The 17,762-nt window shown below is 42.4% G+C and overlaps 1 protein-coding gene across 5 annotated transcripts in view; it reads left to right on the forward strand.

The window, feature by feature from the left end:
• Nucleotides 1–13,019, forward strand: part of LOC117448095 (A-kinase anchor protein 13-like) — a 111,615-nt gene extending 98,596 nt beyond the window's left edge. For 4 of the 5 annotated variants that reach the window (XM_034085211.1, XM_034085212.1, XM_034085215.1 and 1 more), the window contains 13 exons: nt 721–787; nt 867–981; nt 1,297–1,379; nt 1,460–1,648; nt 2,390–2,545; nt 2,903–2,973; nt 4,871–4,915; nt 5,346–5,396; nt 5,479–5,673; nt 7,694–7,975; nt 10,008–10,127; nt 10,254–10,470; nt 11,383–13,019. In XM_034085211.1, coding sequence (XP_033941102.1) covers nt 721–787; nt 867–981; nt 1,297–1,379; nt 1,460–1,648; nt 2,390–2,545; nt 2,903–2,973; nt 4,871–4,915; nt 5,346–5,396; nt 5,479–5,673; nt 7,694–7,975; nt 10,008–10,127; nt 10,254–10,470; nt 11,383–11,441 — 1,650 coding nt within the window. In that variant the 3' untranslated portion in view covers nt 11,442–13,019. The remainder of the gene's footprint in view (nt 1–720; nt 788–866; nt 982–1,296; nt 1,380–1,459; nt 1,649–2,389; nt 2,546–2,902; nt 2,974–4,870; nt 4,916–5,345; nt 5,397–5,478; nt 5,674–7,693; nt 7,976–10,007; nt 10,128–10,253; nt 10,471–11,382) is intronic. The other variant, XM_034085214.1, reaches the window with a different exon arrangement.
• Nucleotides 13,020–17,762: the final 4,743 nt, after the last annotated feature.

Consider the following 17,762-nt stretch of genomic DNA (forward strand, 5'->3'; position numbering starts at 1 on the left):
AGCCCACGCCCAAAGGCATACAGAAGGATGTGGAGACTACAATGTGGTGCTAAAGGCTCAATATCACGGGACCTTACGAAACCAGTTCTCACTCACACGACTCCACCCTTTAGTGGACTCTCTGGGTAATGCATGGGAACGTAGCGTCCTTTTTTTGTCAGCGATCAGCGACTCGCCCACTGTTGTTGACGCCTGCAGGGTGAGGCCATGGTTTTACACAGGTCAGTCTTGTACATTCTGTTAGCGTTGGCCTACTACGTCTCCACCCTGCCAGCCTGGGGTATAAACAAGTAGGTGGGTAATGGCGACCGATCTAAAGCTGATCAACATGGCGTGCACTGGTCCGGGCTCCAGCAGAGGGGAGGGACTGTGTGAGTTAGAACCAAGGACACGCATCATAACCCGTGTTCGATAAACACGAAGCCCTTATCTCTCCTATCATGCTGGAGAGGGTGTAAGACAATATACATTGGCTTCCTGACTAATATACTGCGTGGTCCAATCGGTTTCAGGTAGGCTCGTCCCGATTGGCTGGCGAGCATAATGCACATTTCAGCGTGTTTTTGATTGGCCTCGCCTGGGCTTGCAGAACTAGGGTTACACCACGTAGCCTTCGTATTCGACCATCACTAAAGCACAGACATGCATGTATACGGGACACTTTGATTTGTTTAAGATGACACAGTATCTAACTCTGATGTGTTGCCTCCATGTCCTCAGGACCAGCGCTCGACAGTCATCTCGCTGCAGAGTCTCATCGTCAGAGAGGTGGCTAACGAGGAGCGGGGTCAGTGTGATCACGTGGAACCTGTGAGGGTGCGGACATGCGTGAGTGAAGTGGGCTAATGGTGCCGTGTCTCCTGCAGGGCTCTTCCTCATCACAGCTGGGATCGAGAGGCCGGAGATGGTGGAGGTGTTGGCCAGCAGCAAGGACGAGAGGAACACCTGGAGAGCATTCATCCAGGACGCGATGCACTGCATGTGAGGACACACACACACACACACACACACACACACACAGTTCTTATGTTACTGTAGCTTTAAAGGACTTTTTTAGTACTTACTTTTTTCTGTGTTTACTGCAAAGCAAGTCTCCAGCTCTCCAGGATTCATCGTTGTGTCTTATGTGCGCCTTACTGTATACAATTGTCATGAACTATATACATGAGCAGAGGGATGTATAGTAACAGAGGTGTACATTAACACAGTGAGGGACCATCAGCACGTTTTGTAACAGACAAAAAAAAAAGTGAATTTAATTTGTTGGATAATATTTGAACGTCTCTGTGTCGACAGGGAGAAGGACGAGGACGAGGGAGTCCCCAGTGAGACGGAGGAAGACAGGAAGCAGCAGGAGAGCAGAGCAAAGGAGATCAGAGGTACCCCTTCCCCCGATGGCATTTGATCACATCCTGTTCTGTCGCTTTAATATCTTTCTTTCCTCCGTGTTTCCTTCCAGAGCTTCTGCGCAGGAAGGACGAGCAGATCATCTCTCTGCTGGAGGAGAAGGTGCATATCTTCAGAGACCTGGGCGACTGTAGCTCCGCCCCCGATGGACACACACCGGTCAGGGAGCGCATGTTATTCATGGCGACTCCTGATGATGTCACAAAGGGGGAGCCAATCATAAAGGACGCCCTGAGAGAAGGTGAGCAGGGTTCTGAAGGAGGTTGTCCGTGTGCCAGAGGAGACATTCATGTGTCCATGTCTCTGCAGTCAGTGTCGGAAAGTAACTAGGTACTCAAGTACTGTACTCAAGCTCACATGTCCAGTTTAGAATACTTTATACTTCTTCGACACTACATTCTGGAAGCTATATTGTACTTTACACTACATTTATTTACCAAGTTAGTTATTTGTTAGGTTCAGATTTGTATACAAATTAAAAACCAACTAACAACTATGATATACCTTTACTAACATCAACATTTCAATAATGAGGGCATCCCTAATTATAATCCTGTTCAAACTATATTATTTAGAAAATGGCCATTCTGCATTACATATACTTTTAGTTTTGGTTCTTCACTTTTATGTTCATGCACTTTTATCTGGTAAAAGAACACGTCACAGGATATTCATTTCTCTTTGTATCTTTTAATGCTATGTTTTTTATAAACTTGTTTTTTCCACAGATGGAATAAAAACATGTTTTCCATAAAGTATAAATAATACAAAGAAACATCCGTTATCATATGCCTTCAATCCAAAACCAACTTATAAATAATTAATAAAAAAACAAGATTTAAGAGGGATAAAATAAATGCAAACCCCTTCTTACATATTCTTGAGTGAAATGAATGAATAAGTCATTTGATTTCAAGGCAGTGATAAACTAATAGTATTCCTACACTGTGGTATTAACTAAAAGCTCTTCCCCCTGTCTCAGTGGAGAGCCTGCACGCGGTGGTCAGCAGTGGGGTGGGGGGGGCATGCTGCAGTGCTCCTGTCGGCCTGACAGGGGGCGCCGTGGGGCCGGTGTGTCTGCCGCGGAGAGCCGAGACCTTCGGGGGCTTCGACAGCCACCAGATGAACAGCAGCAAGAGTAAGACACACGCTTTACAAGTTTAAACATTCTGTGCCTCCATCTGGTTCTGTTGGAGCATAGCTCTTCATCATAATAATAATAATAATAATAGAGAGACGCCTCACTGTGAGTCTTGATTACACTTTAGTTAGTTATTTATTGGGATGATAAAATGCAATTTGTGTTATGTTACATATGTGTGCCTTGAAGAGGAGCCTTGTATGCAATGATCATGACCTGTCGTTCAGCCGATGCTTCCATCCAACGCGTCTTGCACACACCTCAATACCGGAGACACGCCTGAGCCACAGCCACATGGCTGCTGGGAGGACAGATCTAAACACCTTTTCTCTTTTCTTTTCTTCCCCTCCTCAGATGGAGAGAGAGAAGAGGGGGATGAGTCGCTGGACCTCCGCAGGACTGAGTCAGACAGCGTGTTGAAGAAGGTGTGTGTGTGTGTGTGTGTGTGTGTGTGTGTGTGTGTGTGTGTGTGTGTGTGTGTGTGTGTGTGTGTGTGTGTGTGTGTGTGTGTGTGTGTGTGTGTGTGTGTGTGTGTGTGTGTGTGTGTGTGTGTGTGCGCGCACGCGCGCGTGTGTGTTGTCTATATATGTGTCTCCACAATGAATGATTTATGGACAGCATTTTGTTCCCAGATCTCTGTTGAAAAGGGATGCCGGTGTCACTGAGGGTAGCTGCTGAGAAACAGAGCAGAAGAGGTGGAAGGGTTCAGAGCCTCAGTGAAAGATCCACTCGCTCACTAAAGATATGATTCGTCTCTGCGTCTATCCATCCTTTAATAAACACATTCCCGCAGGTTTACAGTCAGGACATCGGTATAGTTGTATTATTGTTATTACCTGCAAGACACGGCATCACGTAACTACTGAGTCAAAGCGATTAGATCAAAACTAGTGCTGGAAAGTATCTAAATACCAAGTACTTTACTTAAGTATATTTTTGTGTTAAATGTACTTTACTTAGTATTTTGTCTTCCACTACTTTAACTTCTACTCCACGATACATTCAGTTATCAAGTACATAAAGTGGAGAGGAAGGAAGGAAGGCCGGATGGAAGGAAGGAAGGTAATAGGCTGGTAGGAAGGATGGAAGGATTGATAGAAGCAAGCAATAAAGGATATAAGGTTGTTAGGGAGGATATAAGGAAGGTATGATGGATGGAAAAAAGCAAGACGGGTAAAAAGGAAGGAAGGAAGGTACAGTAGGGAGGAAGGAAATTAGGTTGGAAAGAAATAAAGAAGGAAGGATGGATAAAAGGAAGGAGGAAGATAGGTAGGTATATAGGAAGGAAGGAACTTAGGGAGGAAAGAAGGATTGATGGAAGGAAGAAATAAAGGAAATAAGGGAGTTAGGAAGGGGGAAAGGAAGGAAGGATAGATGAAAGGAAGACAGGTAGGTAGAAAGGAAGGAAGGTAGGTGGGGTTTAAAGAAAGACGGAAATAAGATAGGAAGAAAGGAAGGATTGTTGGAAGGAAGGAAGGTAGGTAGAGAGTAAGGAGGGAAGGAAATAAGGTTGAAAGGAGGTTAGGTATGGAGGGCCGAAGGAAGGAAATAAAGTAGGTTGGAAGGATGGATGAAAGGTAGATAGGTAAGCAGGTAAGTTGGAAGGATGGAAATAAGATAGCTATAAAGGAAGGATGAAAGGTAGGTGTGTAGTCCCCGGGCGCTGTACACTAGCTGCCCACTAGCTGCCCACTGCTCCTAGTGCTAGACTCCTGGTACTAGGATGGGTTCAAAGACATGTCACTGTGTGCTGTGTGCTCTGCGTGTGGGACCATTAAAGAGGGCTTCATCCCTCCCATTCTTCTCTTCTATAGTTCGGTCATTTCTACAAACTGTTGTGGTATAAAGGGAATGTCAACATATCTAACAGAAGACTCCCCACTACAGCTGTAAAACAACACATGACCCTCTGTAATGAATGGGAATGTAAATGTCCCCTCTGTGGGAAGAACAAAGCTATTCTGATTCTGAACACTTTATTCCAGTCATCAGTCATGTTCCACTCCGCTGCAGCCAATCAGATCTCTGCTCCAATATCGCTGCTGCCTGCAGTCTAGACACACTCTGCTAGCATTCTATTACAGTATGACTGTGTGCTGCTATATGTGCTGTAATGTGTGTGTGTGTGTGTGTGTGTGTGTGTGTGTGTGTGTGTGTGTGTGTGTGTGTGTGTGTGTGTGTGTGTGTGTGTGTGTGTGTGTGTGTGTGTGTGTGTGTGTGTGTGTGTGTGTGTGTGTGTGTGTGTGTGTGTGTGTGTGTGTGTGTGTGTGTGTGTGTGTGTGTGTGTGTGTGTGTGTGTGTGTGTGTGTGTGTGTGCCTCAGGGAGCGACTGCCAGCCTACAGATGATGCTGAAGAGAAACAATGAGGTAAGAATGCTGCCTGTTTCTAATACTCTCTATATGTTATAATAATATATCTCTGGTATTATTTGAAGGTACAGTAGCTAGGATTAGTAGTTCACAGTTTTTAAACACACCGTTCAAAGTCGGCCCCTCCTCCCTGTCTCTATGACACCAGAAGCCCCGCCTCGTGACCGTGGTTACGGTGCGTGCCAGCAAGTGTTGGAAAGTAACATTACATTAAGTACATGTACTGAAGTACTGTGCTTAAGTGCCATTCTTGAGGTACTTGTACTTAACTTGAGTTTTTGAACACATTTGCTGGCAACATTGTTTTGAGAATTCGTACTTAAATATCTTTCCCTATTACATTTGTCCGTGACATAACATCATAACATCATGTGCAAATATGTTTCATGTACATAGTACAGAATAACTGAGAGCTCTGTCCCTCCAGCAGGTGCAGCACAGCGTGACGCATCTCCACGACCTGCTGATCTCACTCCAGGTACCAGACACCCCTCAGGTCAAAGGTCATTCCCTCTGCCCTTTCATCCTATCCATCCTAAACCCTCCTGTCCTCCCTCTAGGCTGTGGTGGTGCAGCAGGACTCCTTCATCGAGGACCAGCGGCAGACCCTGAACGAGCGGCTGGTGGCCAACTCTTCCAGACACTCGTCGTCTTCCTCCCTCTCCTCCTCTTCCTCCTCCCGGCCCTCCTCCCTCATCGAGCAGGAGAAACACCGGAGTCTGGAGAGACAGCGCCAGGAGGCAGCCACCCTGCAGGTAACCTTTCACTACAATGTTCATAAGACTTGGAAAGAATTCATCTGGACTTTAGAAAAAACAACGGGAATTACAATAGGCGATGTAATTAATATGTTACGGAGGATGTAATTGATATGCGTCTGCCGTAGGAAAACTAAAAATGTCCGACTACTAGAGGCATATCCAGACACTCATCCATTCTTATCATGTTGTTCCGTGCAGGCTTTAAAAACGTGGACAAAAGTGAAAAAATGACTTCATTACCAAGATTTAAATACAATTTAAAAAAAGAATTAGTATTATTATATATTATAATTTGTATGATGCATATAATGTACTGTATGTATAAAACTATTTTTATAAATAATAGTTTCTGCAATAAATACATTGCTTACACGTCGGCGACATTTACTATGCCGTCATTGGTGGAATGTAATGAAGTACATTTACTGAAGTACTTAAGTAAAAACTTTTTTTTCATTATACTTGTACTCCACTACATTTAGGAAGCCAATATTGTCATTTTTGCTCCACTACGCTTTAGTTATCTTTTACAGATACATGGTCAGATTATTAGTTAATACAAAATATAACTCAATTATTAAATAAACGTTGATATATTATTATAGGTTAAGTCAGATATCCAGCAGCATAAGCCCTGTAGCAAGTTATTATTAAGTTATTGCCAGTTGTTCGATGCTCGATAAGCACCGTAACTTACTCGATCTGCATTTGTCGATCACTATCGGGTTGTTTCTTTGAACGTCCAGTTGGTGCTTCACCTTGAATGTTGCAATGCGAGGAATTTAAATTGTGACTCAGCATTATCTCCTTTCCTCTCATCTCATAAACGATGGTCTAGAGCAGTGCTTCTCAAAGTGTGGTCCGCGGACCACTGGTGAGTATATTGGTAACATTTCACATTTGAAATAAATTAATCTATTTAAGTTTTCCGCACTCTCGCGGGAATATCTCCGCAATGGAGCAGGCTTAAGTTTCACTCTCGATTGCATGATATAGCCCAGCGCAACACCTTCGTCACACATGTTGCCACTTGTTTGTACCATTTTCAGGCGATTTGTAATCTGTTCTAGAAAAACTATGTGTTTTTTGGATATTTGTGGAGTTAGGTGGTCCGCGAGTGTTTTTTAATTGGTTAAGTGTCCTTGGTATGAAACAGTTTGAGAAACACTGGTCTAGAGCAGGGGGGTCAAACTCAAACACACAGTGGGCCAAAATAAAAAAATGGGTACTAGTCGAGGGCCGGACTGGTTCAATGTTTATTGCAAAACTTATTGAAATGAACTTATTGCACATATTAAACCTGGAACTAACAAAGCTTAAATGATTGCCCATAAAAACAACATTAAACATAAAATAATCAGTTGCATTAATTTCTTATGGCTCTATCTGCAGCTTTACTGAGTCATTTCTTATGATTACATGTCTCCACAGGCCAACAACAGCTTCAACAAAACTATTTTCCTCAAAGAAAAAAACAATCATGCCCTGTTGTCGTGAGAAACAAAGTGCAGAAGGAAACATCCATTGAACTCAGTGTGCTGCTCTGGGATGCTAGCTCAGATACTTGGCATCTCATCTTGGGTGCAAGTTCATCAATGTTTGGGCTCAGGCTCTGAGCGCAGGAGACCCTCAGGATGGAGTGAAGGTGTGCGTGCAATATACCAGCGGGCCAGATCTAATAGTAGTTTAAAATTATCCTGCGGGCCGAAATTAAATCCACCAAGGGCCGGATTTGGCCCCCCGGCCTTGAGTTTGACACATGTGATCTAGGGAATCCAATGATATGGAGATAATAAAGGGAGCATTGAAGCATCTTCCTGATCACCTAGAGAATTCATACAGCTCATATCCTGGCTGCCACTTAAGTACTTCCGTATCATTTTACTCAGTTAGGAACCTTAAGTAGCAAATACTGCAACCATAGTATCACATTTATCTATAAGATGCTTTGTACCTCACATTTGTTGATTCTACACTCGTCACCAGTATAACCAGTATAACAATATCTCCACAGAAACAGCAGGCTGCACACCAGGAAGAGAAGAGGAAGAGAGAGAAGGCCTGGGACATGAAGGAGAGATGTCTGGCAGAGCGAGAGGAGAGGCTGCAGGCGGAGGAGGAGCAGAGCAGGAAGAGGCACCAGGAGCTGGCCGAGGAGGCGGAGACGCTGCAGAGGAAGAAAGAGGAGTACCAGGGAGAGCTGGAGAGGCTGAGGGAGGCGCAGAGGAGGCTGGAGAGAGACAAGGAAGCTCTGAGGAGAGACACGGAGCGACTGGAGGACCTGCAGAGAGAAGAGGTCAGAGTACAGTGTGTCTGATATCAGCAAAACATGACTGTATAACTGAACAATTGTACGTGTAGACCCTATGGGATGGACATGATGACATGGTGACGTAGTGGTGACATCATAAGCCTTAATGGACACATTGTAATTATGTGCATTTCTGAGATTCTTTAAAAAAAAAGTCAGACTATCAGACAGACACAAACAAACTGGCCATAGAGACCAACAGAATAATGATCACCACTGATCTTACTTTAGTTTCTGCGCTCTGATGGATTATCAGTGGCATTCATCTGAGTTAGGTCTCCTGACTGCTCGTGTTCCGACCTGTCAATATGCCTTCTGTTCTTCTTACATGTGCTATATTAAAAGCCTGAGTGGGTCCACATGCGCAGTTTGGACAAATGCACTATGAGTACACAGATCACTGCACGTTCAAAATGTTTAATGTTGAAGTCTGGACACTTCTAGCACTCAATGAGCCATCATGGCTACGAGACGGACGTTAGCGACCAGCCGCCATTCCAGTTGCTCTGGTCAGCACTATACAAATACAAGTTTCACATGTGTTTTGGGGTTTGTTAAGCAGTCTGTAATGACTTGGTATCGATAACGATCGATGCTAGCTAGCTAGCTTGCTAACGACGGCGATCGTCACTTCCAGTGAGGGCACAACGGCTGTGTGCGATTTTAGACACTGACTGGGCAAAAGTCCCACTCTGCACAGGGGTTCATAGCGTACACCAGGAAGTGTCTGAATTGAGCCTGTGGTCACAGATAGTAACTATCCAAGTTGTGGATTGCAATGTTGTCAATATTGATGGAAGTGATGGCCATAGCTATGATGGTTAGTCTTTCCATCAACTTCTTTGGTCCAAATAAACCCTAGTATATGAACATATGTCTGCTTACACCATTTCTCTCGTTCTGCCTGCTCAGCGGTGCATCTCCCTTGTTCTTCCAACAAAGACCATTCAATTAGCTAAATAAAATGACAACAACAAACAAAGAAAGCAACTGGTAATGAACTCAACAAGTCACCGTTAGTCGGTACAGTATATACGTTCAACCTAAGTCGCAGCTACGAAAAGTAGTGAAGAACTGTAGTTTCTTTTTAGTATCAACATTGCATCACAATCATTCACATTAGGGCCGCCTCGGCCAACAGTATAATCAATCAATCAATCAATGTTTATTTATATAGCCCAATATCACAAATGTTACATTTGTCTCAGTGGTCTTCACAGTGTGTACAGAATATCAGTATGACAATACGACACCCTCTGTCCTTAGACCCTCACATCGTACAAGGAAAAACTTCCAGAGAAAACCCAGTTTAAGCTGTACACCTGTACACCACCCGTACACCACCCGTGCACCACCCGTGCACCACCCGTGCACCACCCGTGCACCACCCGTACACCACCCGTACACCACCCGTGCACCACCCGTGCACCACCCGTGCACCACCCGTACACCACCCGTACACCACCTGTACACCACCTGTACACCACCTGTACACCACGTACACCACCTGTACACCACGTACACCACCCGTACACCACCCGTACACCACCCGTACACCACCCGTACACCACCCGTACACCATGTACACCACCCGTACACCACCTGTACACCACCTGTACACCACCTGTACACCACCCGTACACCACGTACACCACGTACACCACCCGTACACCACCCGTACACCACCTGTACACCACGTACACCACCCGTACACCACCCGTACACCACCTGTACACCACCCGTACACCACCTGTACACCACCCGTACACCACCTGTACACCACGTACACCACCCGTACACCACCCATACACCACCCGTACACCACCTGTACACCACCCGTACACCACCTGTACACCACGCTGTGCAGGTTGGAGGTGTCTCTATGTCACTGTGGCACACATCATGTCATCCTGATGTCCTGGAGATAGATCTAGGATGCTTCATGAATCAATGTAGAAGAACAACTACTAGAACTGAGGTCTTGTAAATGACTTTATGTCTTGATGCACCATTACAGTCGGAGCAGCTTCAGAAGTACCAGCGGACCCCCTCCACCACCTCTGAAGACTCCATGAGGTCCCACAGCACCTGGTCTCTGGATCTAGATTCAAAAGAAGCAGCAGAACAGCTTAAAGGGGTACAAATGAAGCCGTCATTAAAACGGTGTTATAGAAAGAAGACAAACCAGTGATGCAGTTTAGTAGGTTGCTATATGAGTGCTAGGAAAACTGAAATTAAACGTTTTTTTCTTGATGTTCTTCAGGTTGAGCTCTCATCTTCGGCCCCCGCCAAAGAACCTTTCCTCCGCATCGGATCCAAGAGGATGGGTAAACACTTCAACCCCTTCTCCTCCTCCTCGTCCTCTAAGCCTCAGGGAGCAGAGAAGGAGTCCCAGCTGCCCCGGCTGCTGCAGCTGACCAAACCAAAAGAGAAGAAAGACAAGAGGAAGAAGAAAGGCAACGGAGAGCTGACTCCCACGGGTACGATGATTTCCCGCTTATAACACGACTGCAGTGCTTACTTAATAAATCAATAATATGACACAGCATTGATTTCAACATGATTTTATTGATTAAAAGATTATTGTTTTGCTTTCTGTTTTTTGCTTTTTTATTTTCTATTGCGAACCAACATCTAGAACTGCGGTACCCATACTGTGTTCCCATGAGTGGTTACTTCTGCTGTTCCCTTTAGGGTTTACTACTTCCTGTCTATGTTCCTCTGCTGTTCCCATGAGTGGTTACTTCCTGTCTGTCTTCTTCTGCTGTTCCCTTTAGTGTTTACTAAAGCCAGAGCCGGCATTAAATTGACCGGACATCTTCCTGCGGATTGATATGACTGCACATAGTCCCTTGATCACATTGCCTTAGCCTTAATGATCTGCTTTCTTTAGCAGCGGTCTGCTATCGTAAAAAAGCAGACCTCTGAATGTATGAATTGACCAATCAGAATCAAGTATTCAACCAAAGATTAAATATTGCTTCACTTCAAATAAACAAGTCTGGTTGGCAACTTGGGCATGGGAAATAAATGTTTGTTTATTGAATAATTAACGAGAGAATTTCTGAAGTACTCAATAATATAAATTATTATTTGAGACAGAACATAAAATATATAATGTATATAATCTGTTGGATAGCTTCCATTGGAAATTAGTTCCATTTTCTTCTTATCTATTTTCACTTCACGCCTTCATTAGGGTTTCCTTTACTTTATCATCACTGATGACAATCAGGTTGACACCATTGTATTTACAATTTAGTCTGCACTGTGTATATGACGCTATGTTAGCCTAGCTTAGCATAAACATGGAAACAGGTCAGTTTTCTACAGGAGTTTGTGCTAGACATGTTCTCGGCCAGATCATAACCTGTGTCTTTATTTCTCTTTAGAAAGCAACGCTGCAGTGATGTCGGACCCTCAGAATGATGGAGACATCTTCTTCTGCTGAGAACCTGGACACACTGCAGGCCTCGCAGCAAACAGGACGGATTATCCCTCTTTTTGGATTTAAAATGTCCGCCTGTCAGACACAATGGACAGTCTGACTCACCTGCGTGTGTCCCAGGTAAATAGAAGTGTTGGCCTCCTCCAGGGGACACCAGAGGACATGATGGTGAGCCGATGACTGTCATTCACAAGTGCCAACAATTTCCCCGACAAGCTTCCAGCGGTTAGAGATGTGATGCAAAGCCATGGATCAATGTGAGGACACCAATAGGAACATGTCATGTGATAGACCAAGTCACATGGTGCCTCAAGGCTTTCAAGTGTAGCTTCAACATGAACCAACCATAGAGTGGTGCAGGGATGACATATTTGTGTAGGCAGAAACGGAAGTTAGCATCACAAGGGCTCCCTTGACAAATAGCTAACGGTCATTTTCCATTGGATTTTGGATTATTGCAGAAAATAAGCTCTGTGGCAAACACCGTTTTGTGATACTTACATGTTCTTTTAGCAGAATATTGTCTACATATTAACCCCACTTTACCACCACTTGTGAAGCGTAAATGCAATCACAAAAAGTAAAAAAAGCTAACGTTAGGTTACCACCGCTAAGCTAAAGGCGGCTAACGTTCGACTTTATGACGTTAAGTAGCCACTTGTTAGCAAACATTGTGGTATTTAATGACATATTTTAGTCGTAGAACAAAACGTGAACATCTAACTGGTGTTAATCACAGACTTTATTTCAGACTTCTTAACACATTAAGAAAAAACGTTCACTTTGAGACAAAGTGCTAAGATGCTCTTTATTTCCGTGTTTTAGGACTTATTCCTGCACCGCTCTATGACTGCCATTTCTTTCAAGTATCGCTAATGCTAACTCTGAATGTGTGTGGTGCTAGCGGCTCCTCAGCTTCAGTGAAGTTCCACTGGCTGAACTCTTAGTCTAAAGTGTGATTCGTGTGTCACCACGTTTGCTTTAACTCCAGTTGTATCAGTCAAGCTGTCAGATATGAGGGAGTAACAGTCGCCACACCACATGGTGCACCAGCCTCTTTGCTCACGGTCCACACTGCAGAGGTCAGTGTGTCCACAGACAATCAACCAATGACAGGTCAGTCACAGAAGGACACGCTCTGCTTATAGTGCCTTACGTCTGATATCTAGATATAGATATAGTCTGCGATGCTCAAAGTGTACGTTCTCAGATCATCACCTCCGATATGTAGACATCACTCCGGTGGGATAGGTGGTGTGTGAACTTAGCTCCGTGTGAGCCCTGCAGAAGAATCAGTGCTCAGCTTTAATCGTCTCAGTGTGACAATCACTTCAGCTCAACAGGATCAGGAATACAAAGATTTTAACATGCACTTTATATACATGAGTATTTTCTTCTGTCATTTCCTAATTATTGAATCAGAATTGTTTAAGTCATCTGGTACTTATTACAGGGGAAATGGGAAGCTCCTTGAAAGTCTGACATCACAGTGTGTCAATGTGTGTGTGTGTGAACGGGTGAATGTTGGCTTGTGTTGTTAAGCGCTTTTCAAATTAAACCTTTTATTGTCTCTACGTCAAACCCCTCAAAGTCCTTCAAGATTCTTCTTTTTATTTTCCGCTCTAAATGAGTATCTCTCAGGACTTCAGGGGCTCCGTACTGTATGTATGCTTGCTTCTACATTTCACGTATTTTTAAATTTTTGCATGTCCATTTAATTTAAGTTAATTATTAAGAAGTGTACCATTTGGACATTGGTTTCCCTATGATCAGTATGACACATCATTTGTAGTAAAAGCCCTACTAAAAGACTATTTGGAGAAGACAGAATTATAAGCACTACCCATAAAAACAGCATTAAAAATAACTTCCTATTGAATATACGGACTTTTATAGGACATATATTGAGATCATATATCATGTTATCGTTTTTTAAACTTCTGCATTCAGAGTGAATTATTCCAGACACATTTGAATGAAAAAACCGCTAGATGAGTTTGTAGTTGTGTATTTTTTACACATTTGAAGGGTGTTTGTCATTGAATATTAGTTTCACTTGACGTTTTGTTCTTACTTTGGAGATATTAGTCCATTGAGTAGCTCCTTGGTGAACTGTTGACCAAATGGCGCAGTCAGCTTTGCAAGGGTTCCTTTAAAAGAAAGTCAATGGGATGTTTCCATTGGCTATTGGGATACTGCAGGAAATCAGATCTGTGGCAAACACGTTTACGATACTTTAATGCTTTTTCAGCATGATAATCTCCACTTGATGATTATTGAAGCCTAAATGCAATCGCCAGAAATAAAAAGCTCAAGGTAGGCTATAAAAGAACTAAAATAATAATTTTCAGCAGGAATGCTTTCAGTTGTATTATTTAGACACTTAATACCAACAGACGTTTTTATGAAACGTAAAAAGCTTCTGACATTTTGATATTAGAAATAACAAAAATATTTCACAGACCTTCTTCTGTAAAAGTGTTCAAATAATAGACAATCACCGGGTTTACCTTGACGTCATGTAAGAACAATATTCAACTCACTGTCGCACCACTCAATACCACTCTTTAAAGACAGGCAGTCCCTACCTGCTGGAGATCATACAGTAGACTGCCACGTAGTCACTGGAGACTTGAAACCACTTATAAGCACAGACAGGCCTTTATTTCTTATGTCTTGTTTTCTGATCCACTTTCATTGGTCATGTTAGTTTGTACTGTTGTTGTTCATCTGTTTTACTTTCACACCCTTCAGGAGACGAGCTAAGTCACCTTTCTTTCACTGAAGGTCTTTTATTCTGTGGCTGTTATTTCACACCCAGCCGTCATTTAAAAAAGGAGCAGTCGATACCATAGTCAGGTTTATTCTACAGTAAGACTTGTCCTGCTTTTATTTTCGAAATAGCAATCCTTAATTATCTGCAGTCAAGTCTCCTTTGAACTCCACATTTTAGACGTGTTCCAATATATGGGTGTTTTACATTTGACTGGAAAGACAAGACATCCATACATGTATTGGATTATAAGTGAAATGAGGATAATAACAAATATTTGTCAAAGTTTCTTTTGCAAGAGCAGATACTTTAAACCTCCATATAATCCCTCTGCTTTGAACTTTTAAAACCAAGTATAGCTCTCTTCATTCCTACCCAGAATCCTTCCTCTTAACCCAAACAGTGTGTACAGCCCTGCAGGTGCTGATAACACACCGACACACACTCCTCCACAATAATATCTTGTAGCTTTACACCAAATTGATTTTCTCCTCCGATACTCTGCAGGGAAGCATTTCATAGGAAGCAGCATATTTCATCCTGCTGCCGAGAGGAGCACACTTCTCCTGAAGCTGAGAGGCAGAGCCCGTCTCACTTTCACTCTACTCACTGCAGTGCTGCTCCTCCTCCTCCTCCTCCTCCTCCTCCTCCTCCTCCTCCTCCTCCTCCTCCTCCTCCTCCTCCTCCTCCTCCTCCTCCTCCTCCTCCTCCTCCTCCTCTTCGCTTCCTCTCCTGTCATTTTCTTTCTCCCCTCTTCTCCTTCTTCTCTCCATTCTCCCCTCCTTATTCTCTCCCTTCTCCTCCTCTCCTCCCCCTTCTCTCAGCAGTCGGTCTGCTTCTTTAGAAGCAAACACACAGTCATGTTTCTTAAGAGACTTGTTCAAACTCATGAAGAACTTCCTGCATTCCCCTAAAGATTTACATCAAAACCAGCAATTTAACTGTACAGACTCACACAGCTTCAATAGAACCTCATTGAGAGTTGTTGTGCACAAGCGTACAGATCTGCTTAAAAAGATAAAAGGCACAAATATATTTGATATGCATTAACCAGTCAGATAAAAATGATTGTCTGCCTAAAAAGAAAAACTAAAAGAAAGCGACAGACATTGAACTAAAACCTAGCTTTCAAGCTAAAGCTAATGCTTTTTTGTCTTGTCATGCGATGCCTTGGCCTGCTGAACTAGCTTTCAAGCAGACTCCACTGGAGAAAACTTGATATCAGTTTGAAGCATAGAGAGCTCAGTAGCTAGCAGTAGCTATGGCTTTAAAATGTACCAGTTTACATTCTAAATCATGAAGAAGTTTTTTCTTAAACGCTGCTGTCTGTCGTTAGCTTTTAAGCTAGCAGCAGCATGTTGTGGGGTCTAGGCTAAAGGAGCATTTCTGGTGGTTATTTTTCCTAATGTCAGTGATAAAAATATGAACAACTGTAACATTTTATATGCAAAAATTGCAGATTTAGCCTTTGAGCAGTAGTTGACATATTGTGGGTGAAGAATTCCCCCAATTTAAAGAGAAATGTCGAATACGTTTTTTAAACCCTGTTTAATTTATTTAATTTCTCATGCTTAATGTGTTAAGACCAGGAGGTGCCACAAGTCATTCTATGACTATTGAATGATTATGTTCTCCTACAGAAACATGGTGTTTGTCACATTTGTAGTATTAGTGATTTTTGTTAATTAAACAACCTCAGATGTCAGAAACTTTAGAAAGACTAACAAGCACATAATCCCCATCTATTCCCCTTCTTAAAAAATAAACAGTGTTCATTCATTTACTAAAACTTCTATCTTTTTCATTTTGGTGATGCTCTCTTAGCATATACCACAGCACCATGTGGTCGCAGCTAGAATCCTGCTGTGAGGAGATTAGTTTAAACACCAATAAACACTTATCATCCGGCGAAATGACGTCCTTCAGGGTTTCGTCATGTTAATGAGTGGAAATGAGTTCAGTTGTGGGATGTGGGGCTGTTGTTTCTCCTGTACAGTTATACAGCTCAATAAACAATCTGTAGCCTTCGATGCCTGAAACAAAATAAGCTAAATCCCGGGAAAAAAACGTTTGATCAGAGAGTTTATGAGGCTGGGACGCCTGGTTCTCTCCTCCGCAGTCATCATTCAGCGTGCACTAGAACAAAACATTATATGGAATTTTACAAACTCACATTACAGTTTTTGCACTGTGATCTTTTTGACATGTATTTGTACTAAAAACAAAAGGTACAAAGTGTATTTTTTTTTCAATTTATGCACAAATATACAAAAGGGCAAAGCAACACATTTTGTAAATATGTTTTATGTACAAATTTGAACTTCCAAAGTACTGATAACTGTGGATTTTGTTTAGTTGAATGATGTTTTTTTTAATTAATAATAAAGCTTTATTTATCTGTCCTCCCTGTACAGTATTTTTTCTCAATAAATAACTATGCTGTTTGTCATGTGACATATTTTGTGTGGTTATTTTGACGGAGAGGGGGGGAGAGGGTCATGGTAAGGAGACTAACAAAACGCAAGAAGAATGAACTATAAATGACTTGTAGAGTTAGTTAGAAAATATCTTGAAAAATTGTCCAAATCAGCCTGGAGCTGAAAAGGGGATATTGGGTGGAGGTTGCATCATTGATGGACACAAACGTTCCTGTTTGATCATCCCTATTCCAAAAACTAGGAATCTTCAGAAAAATTATACATTTAAAATGTAAATGTTTACAATTATGTCCAGGAACCAGTCTTTTGTTCTAAGAGTCGGAATATGACCATTACCTAAGCTGCTATGTTGAATAAAACAGTTGTTCCAATGCTCAAATTACGGTTGAAATGTTTCTATTTGCCTCACAACAAATTGGCTTCCGTACAGTTTAGTGAAAACCTGTACTGTATCTGCAGTTTTTTGGAGATAGTACTCAAATGACAGGAATATGAATTGTTTCTGGGCCAAATCCCAGAAACAATTCAGAATTGAAGTGCCTGAGCAGAAGATATTTTCAGAAATCTGTATTTGCCAAAAAGTTATAACGTTTCATGTATTCAAAGTTAACCATATGACAATTTTCACATTGGTCCTTGAGATGCAGGATTCCCCCTTTAGCCCATTGGTACCAGCAGAATGTTACACTATACCGACTATTCAGACGACTCAGAGGGATTACTTTTAACGAGATTTTGTGTGATTTTCCAATTTTCATTTTATAATTCAAACACTGGGTTAAGAATGACCTCACTAACTAACTAACCAATAATATAAAACACAATTCAAGGTGTACATCTAATGGAAAAAAGGCAAGAATGTTCCCAAAAGGTTGTCAAAGAAAATGTACGGGGAAAAGATATCTGGCCTAAACAATTTTAAAGTTGCCTCTAAATAATTGAGCAAAACACGTGGAAATGAACACTGCCTGAACCACCTGCATGTTGCAGCCATAGACTGTATATAAAGGGGTTGCAGCCTACAATGATTCTCATACACCAGGGGGGGCAAAGTGGATTCATGCTTGAGAGAGAGAAAAGAGAAGGGGAAAAACAGTTGTTGCCTCTATTCAA

This window comes from Pseudochaenichthys georgianus, chromosome 6 (genome assembly GCF_902827115.2).
Source record: "Pseudochaenichthys georgianus chromosome 6, fPseGeo1.2, whole genome shotgun sequence".
Lineage (NCBI taxonomy): Eukaryota > Metazoa > Chordata > Actinopteri > Perciformes > Channichthyidae > Pseudochaenichthys > Pseudochaenichthys georgianus.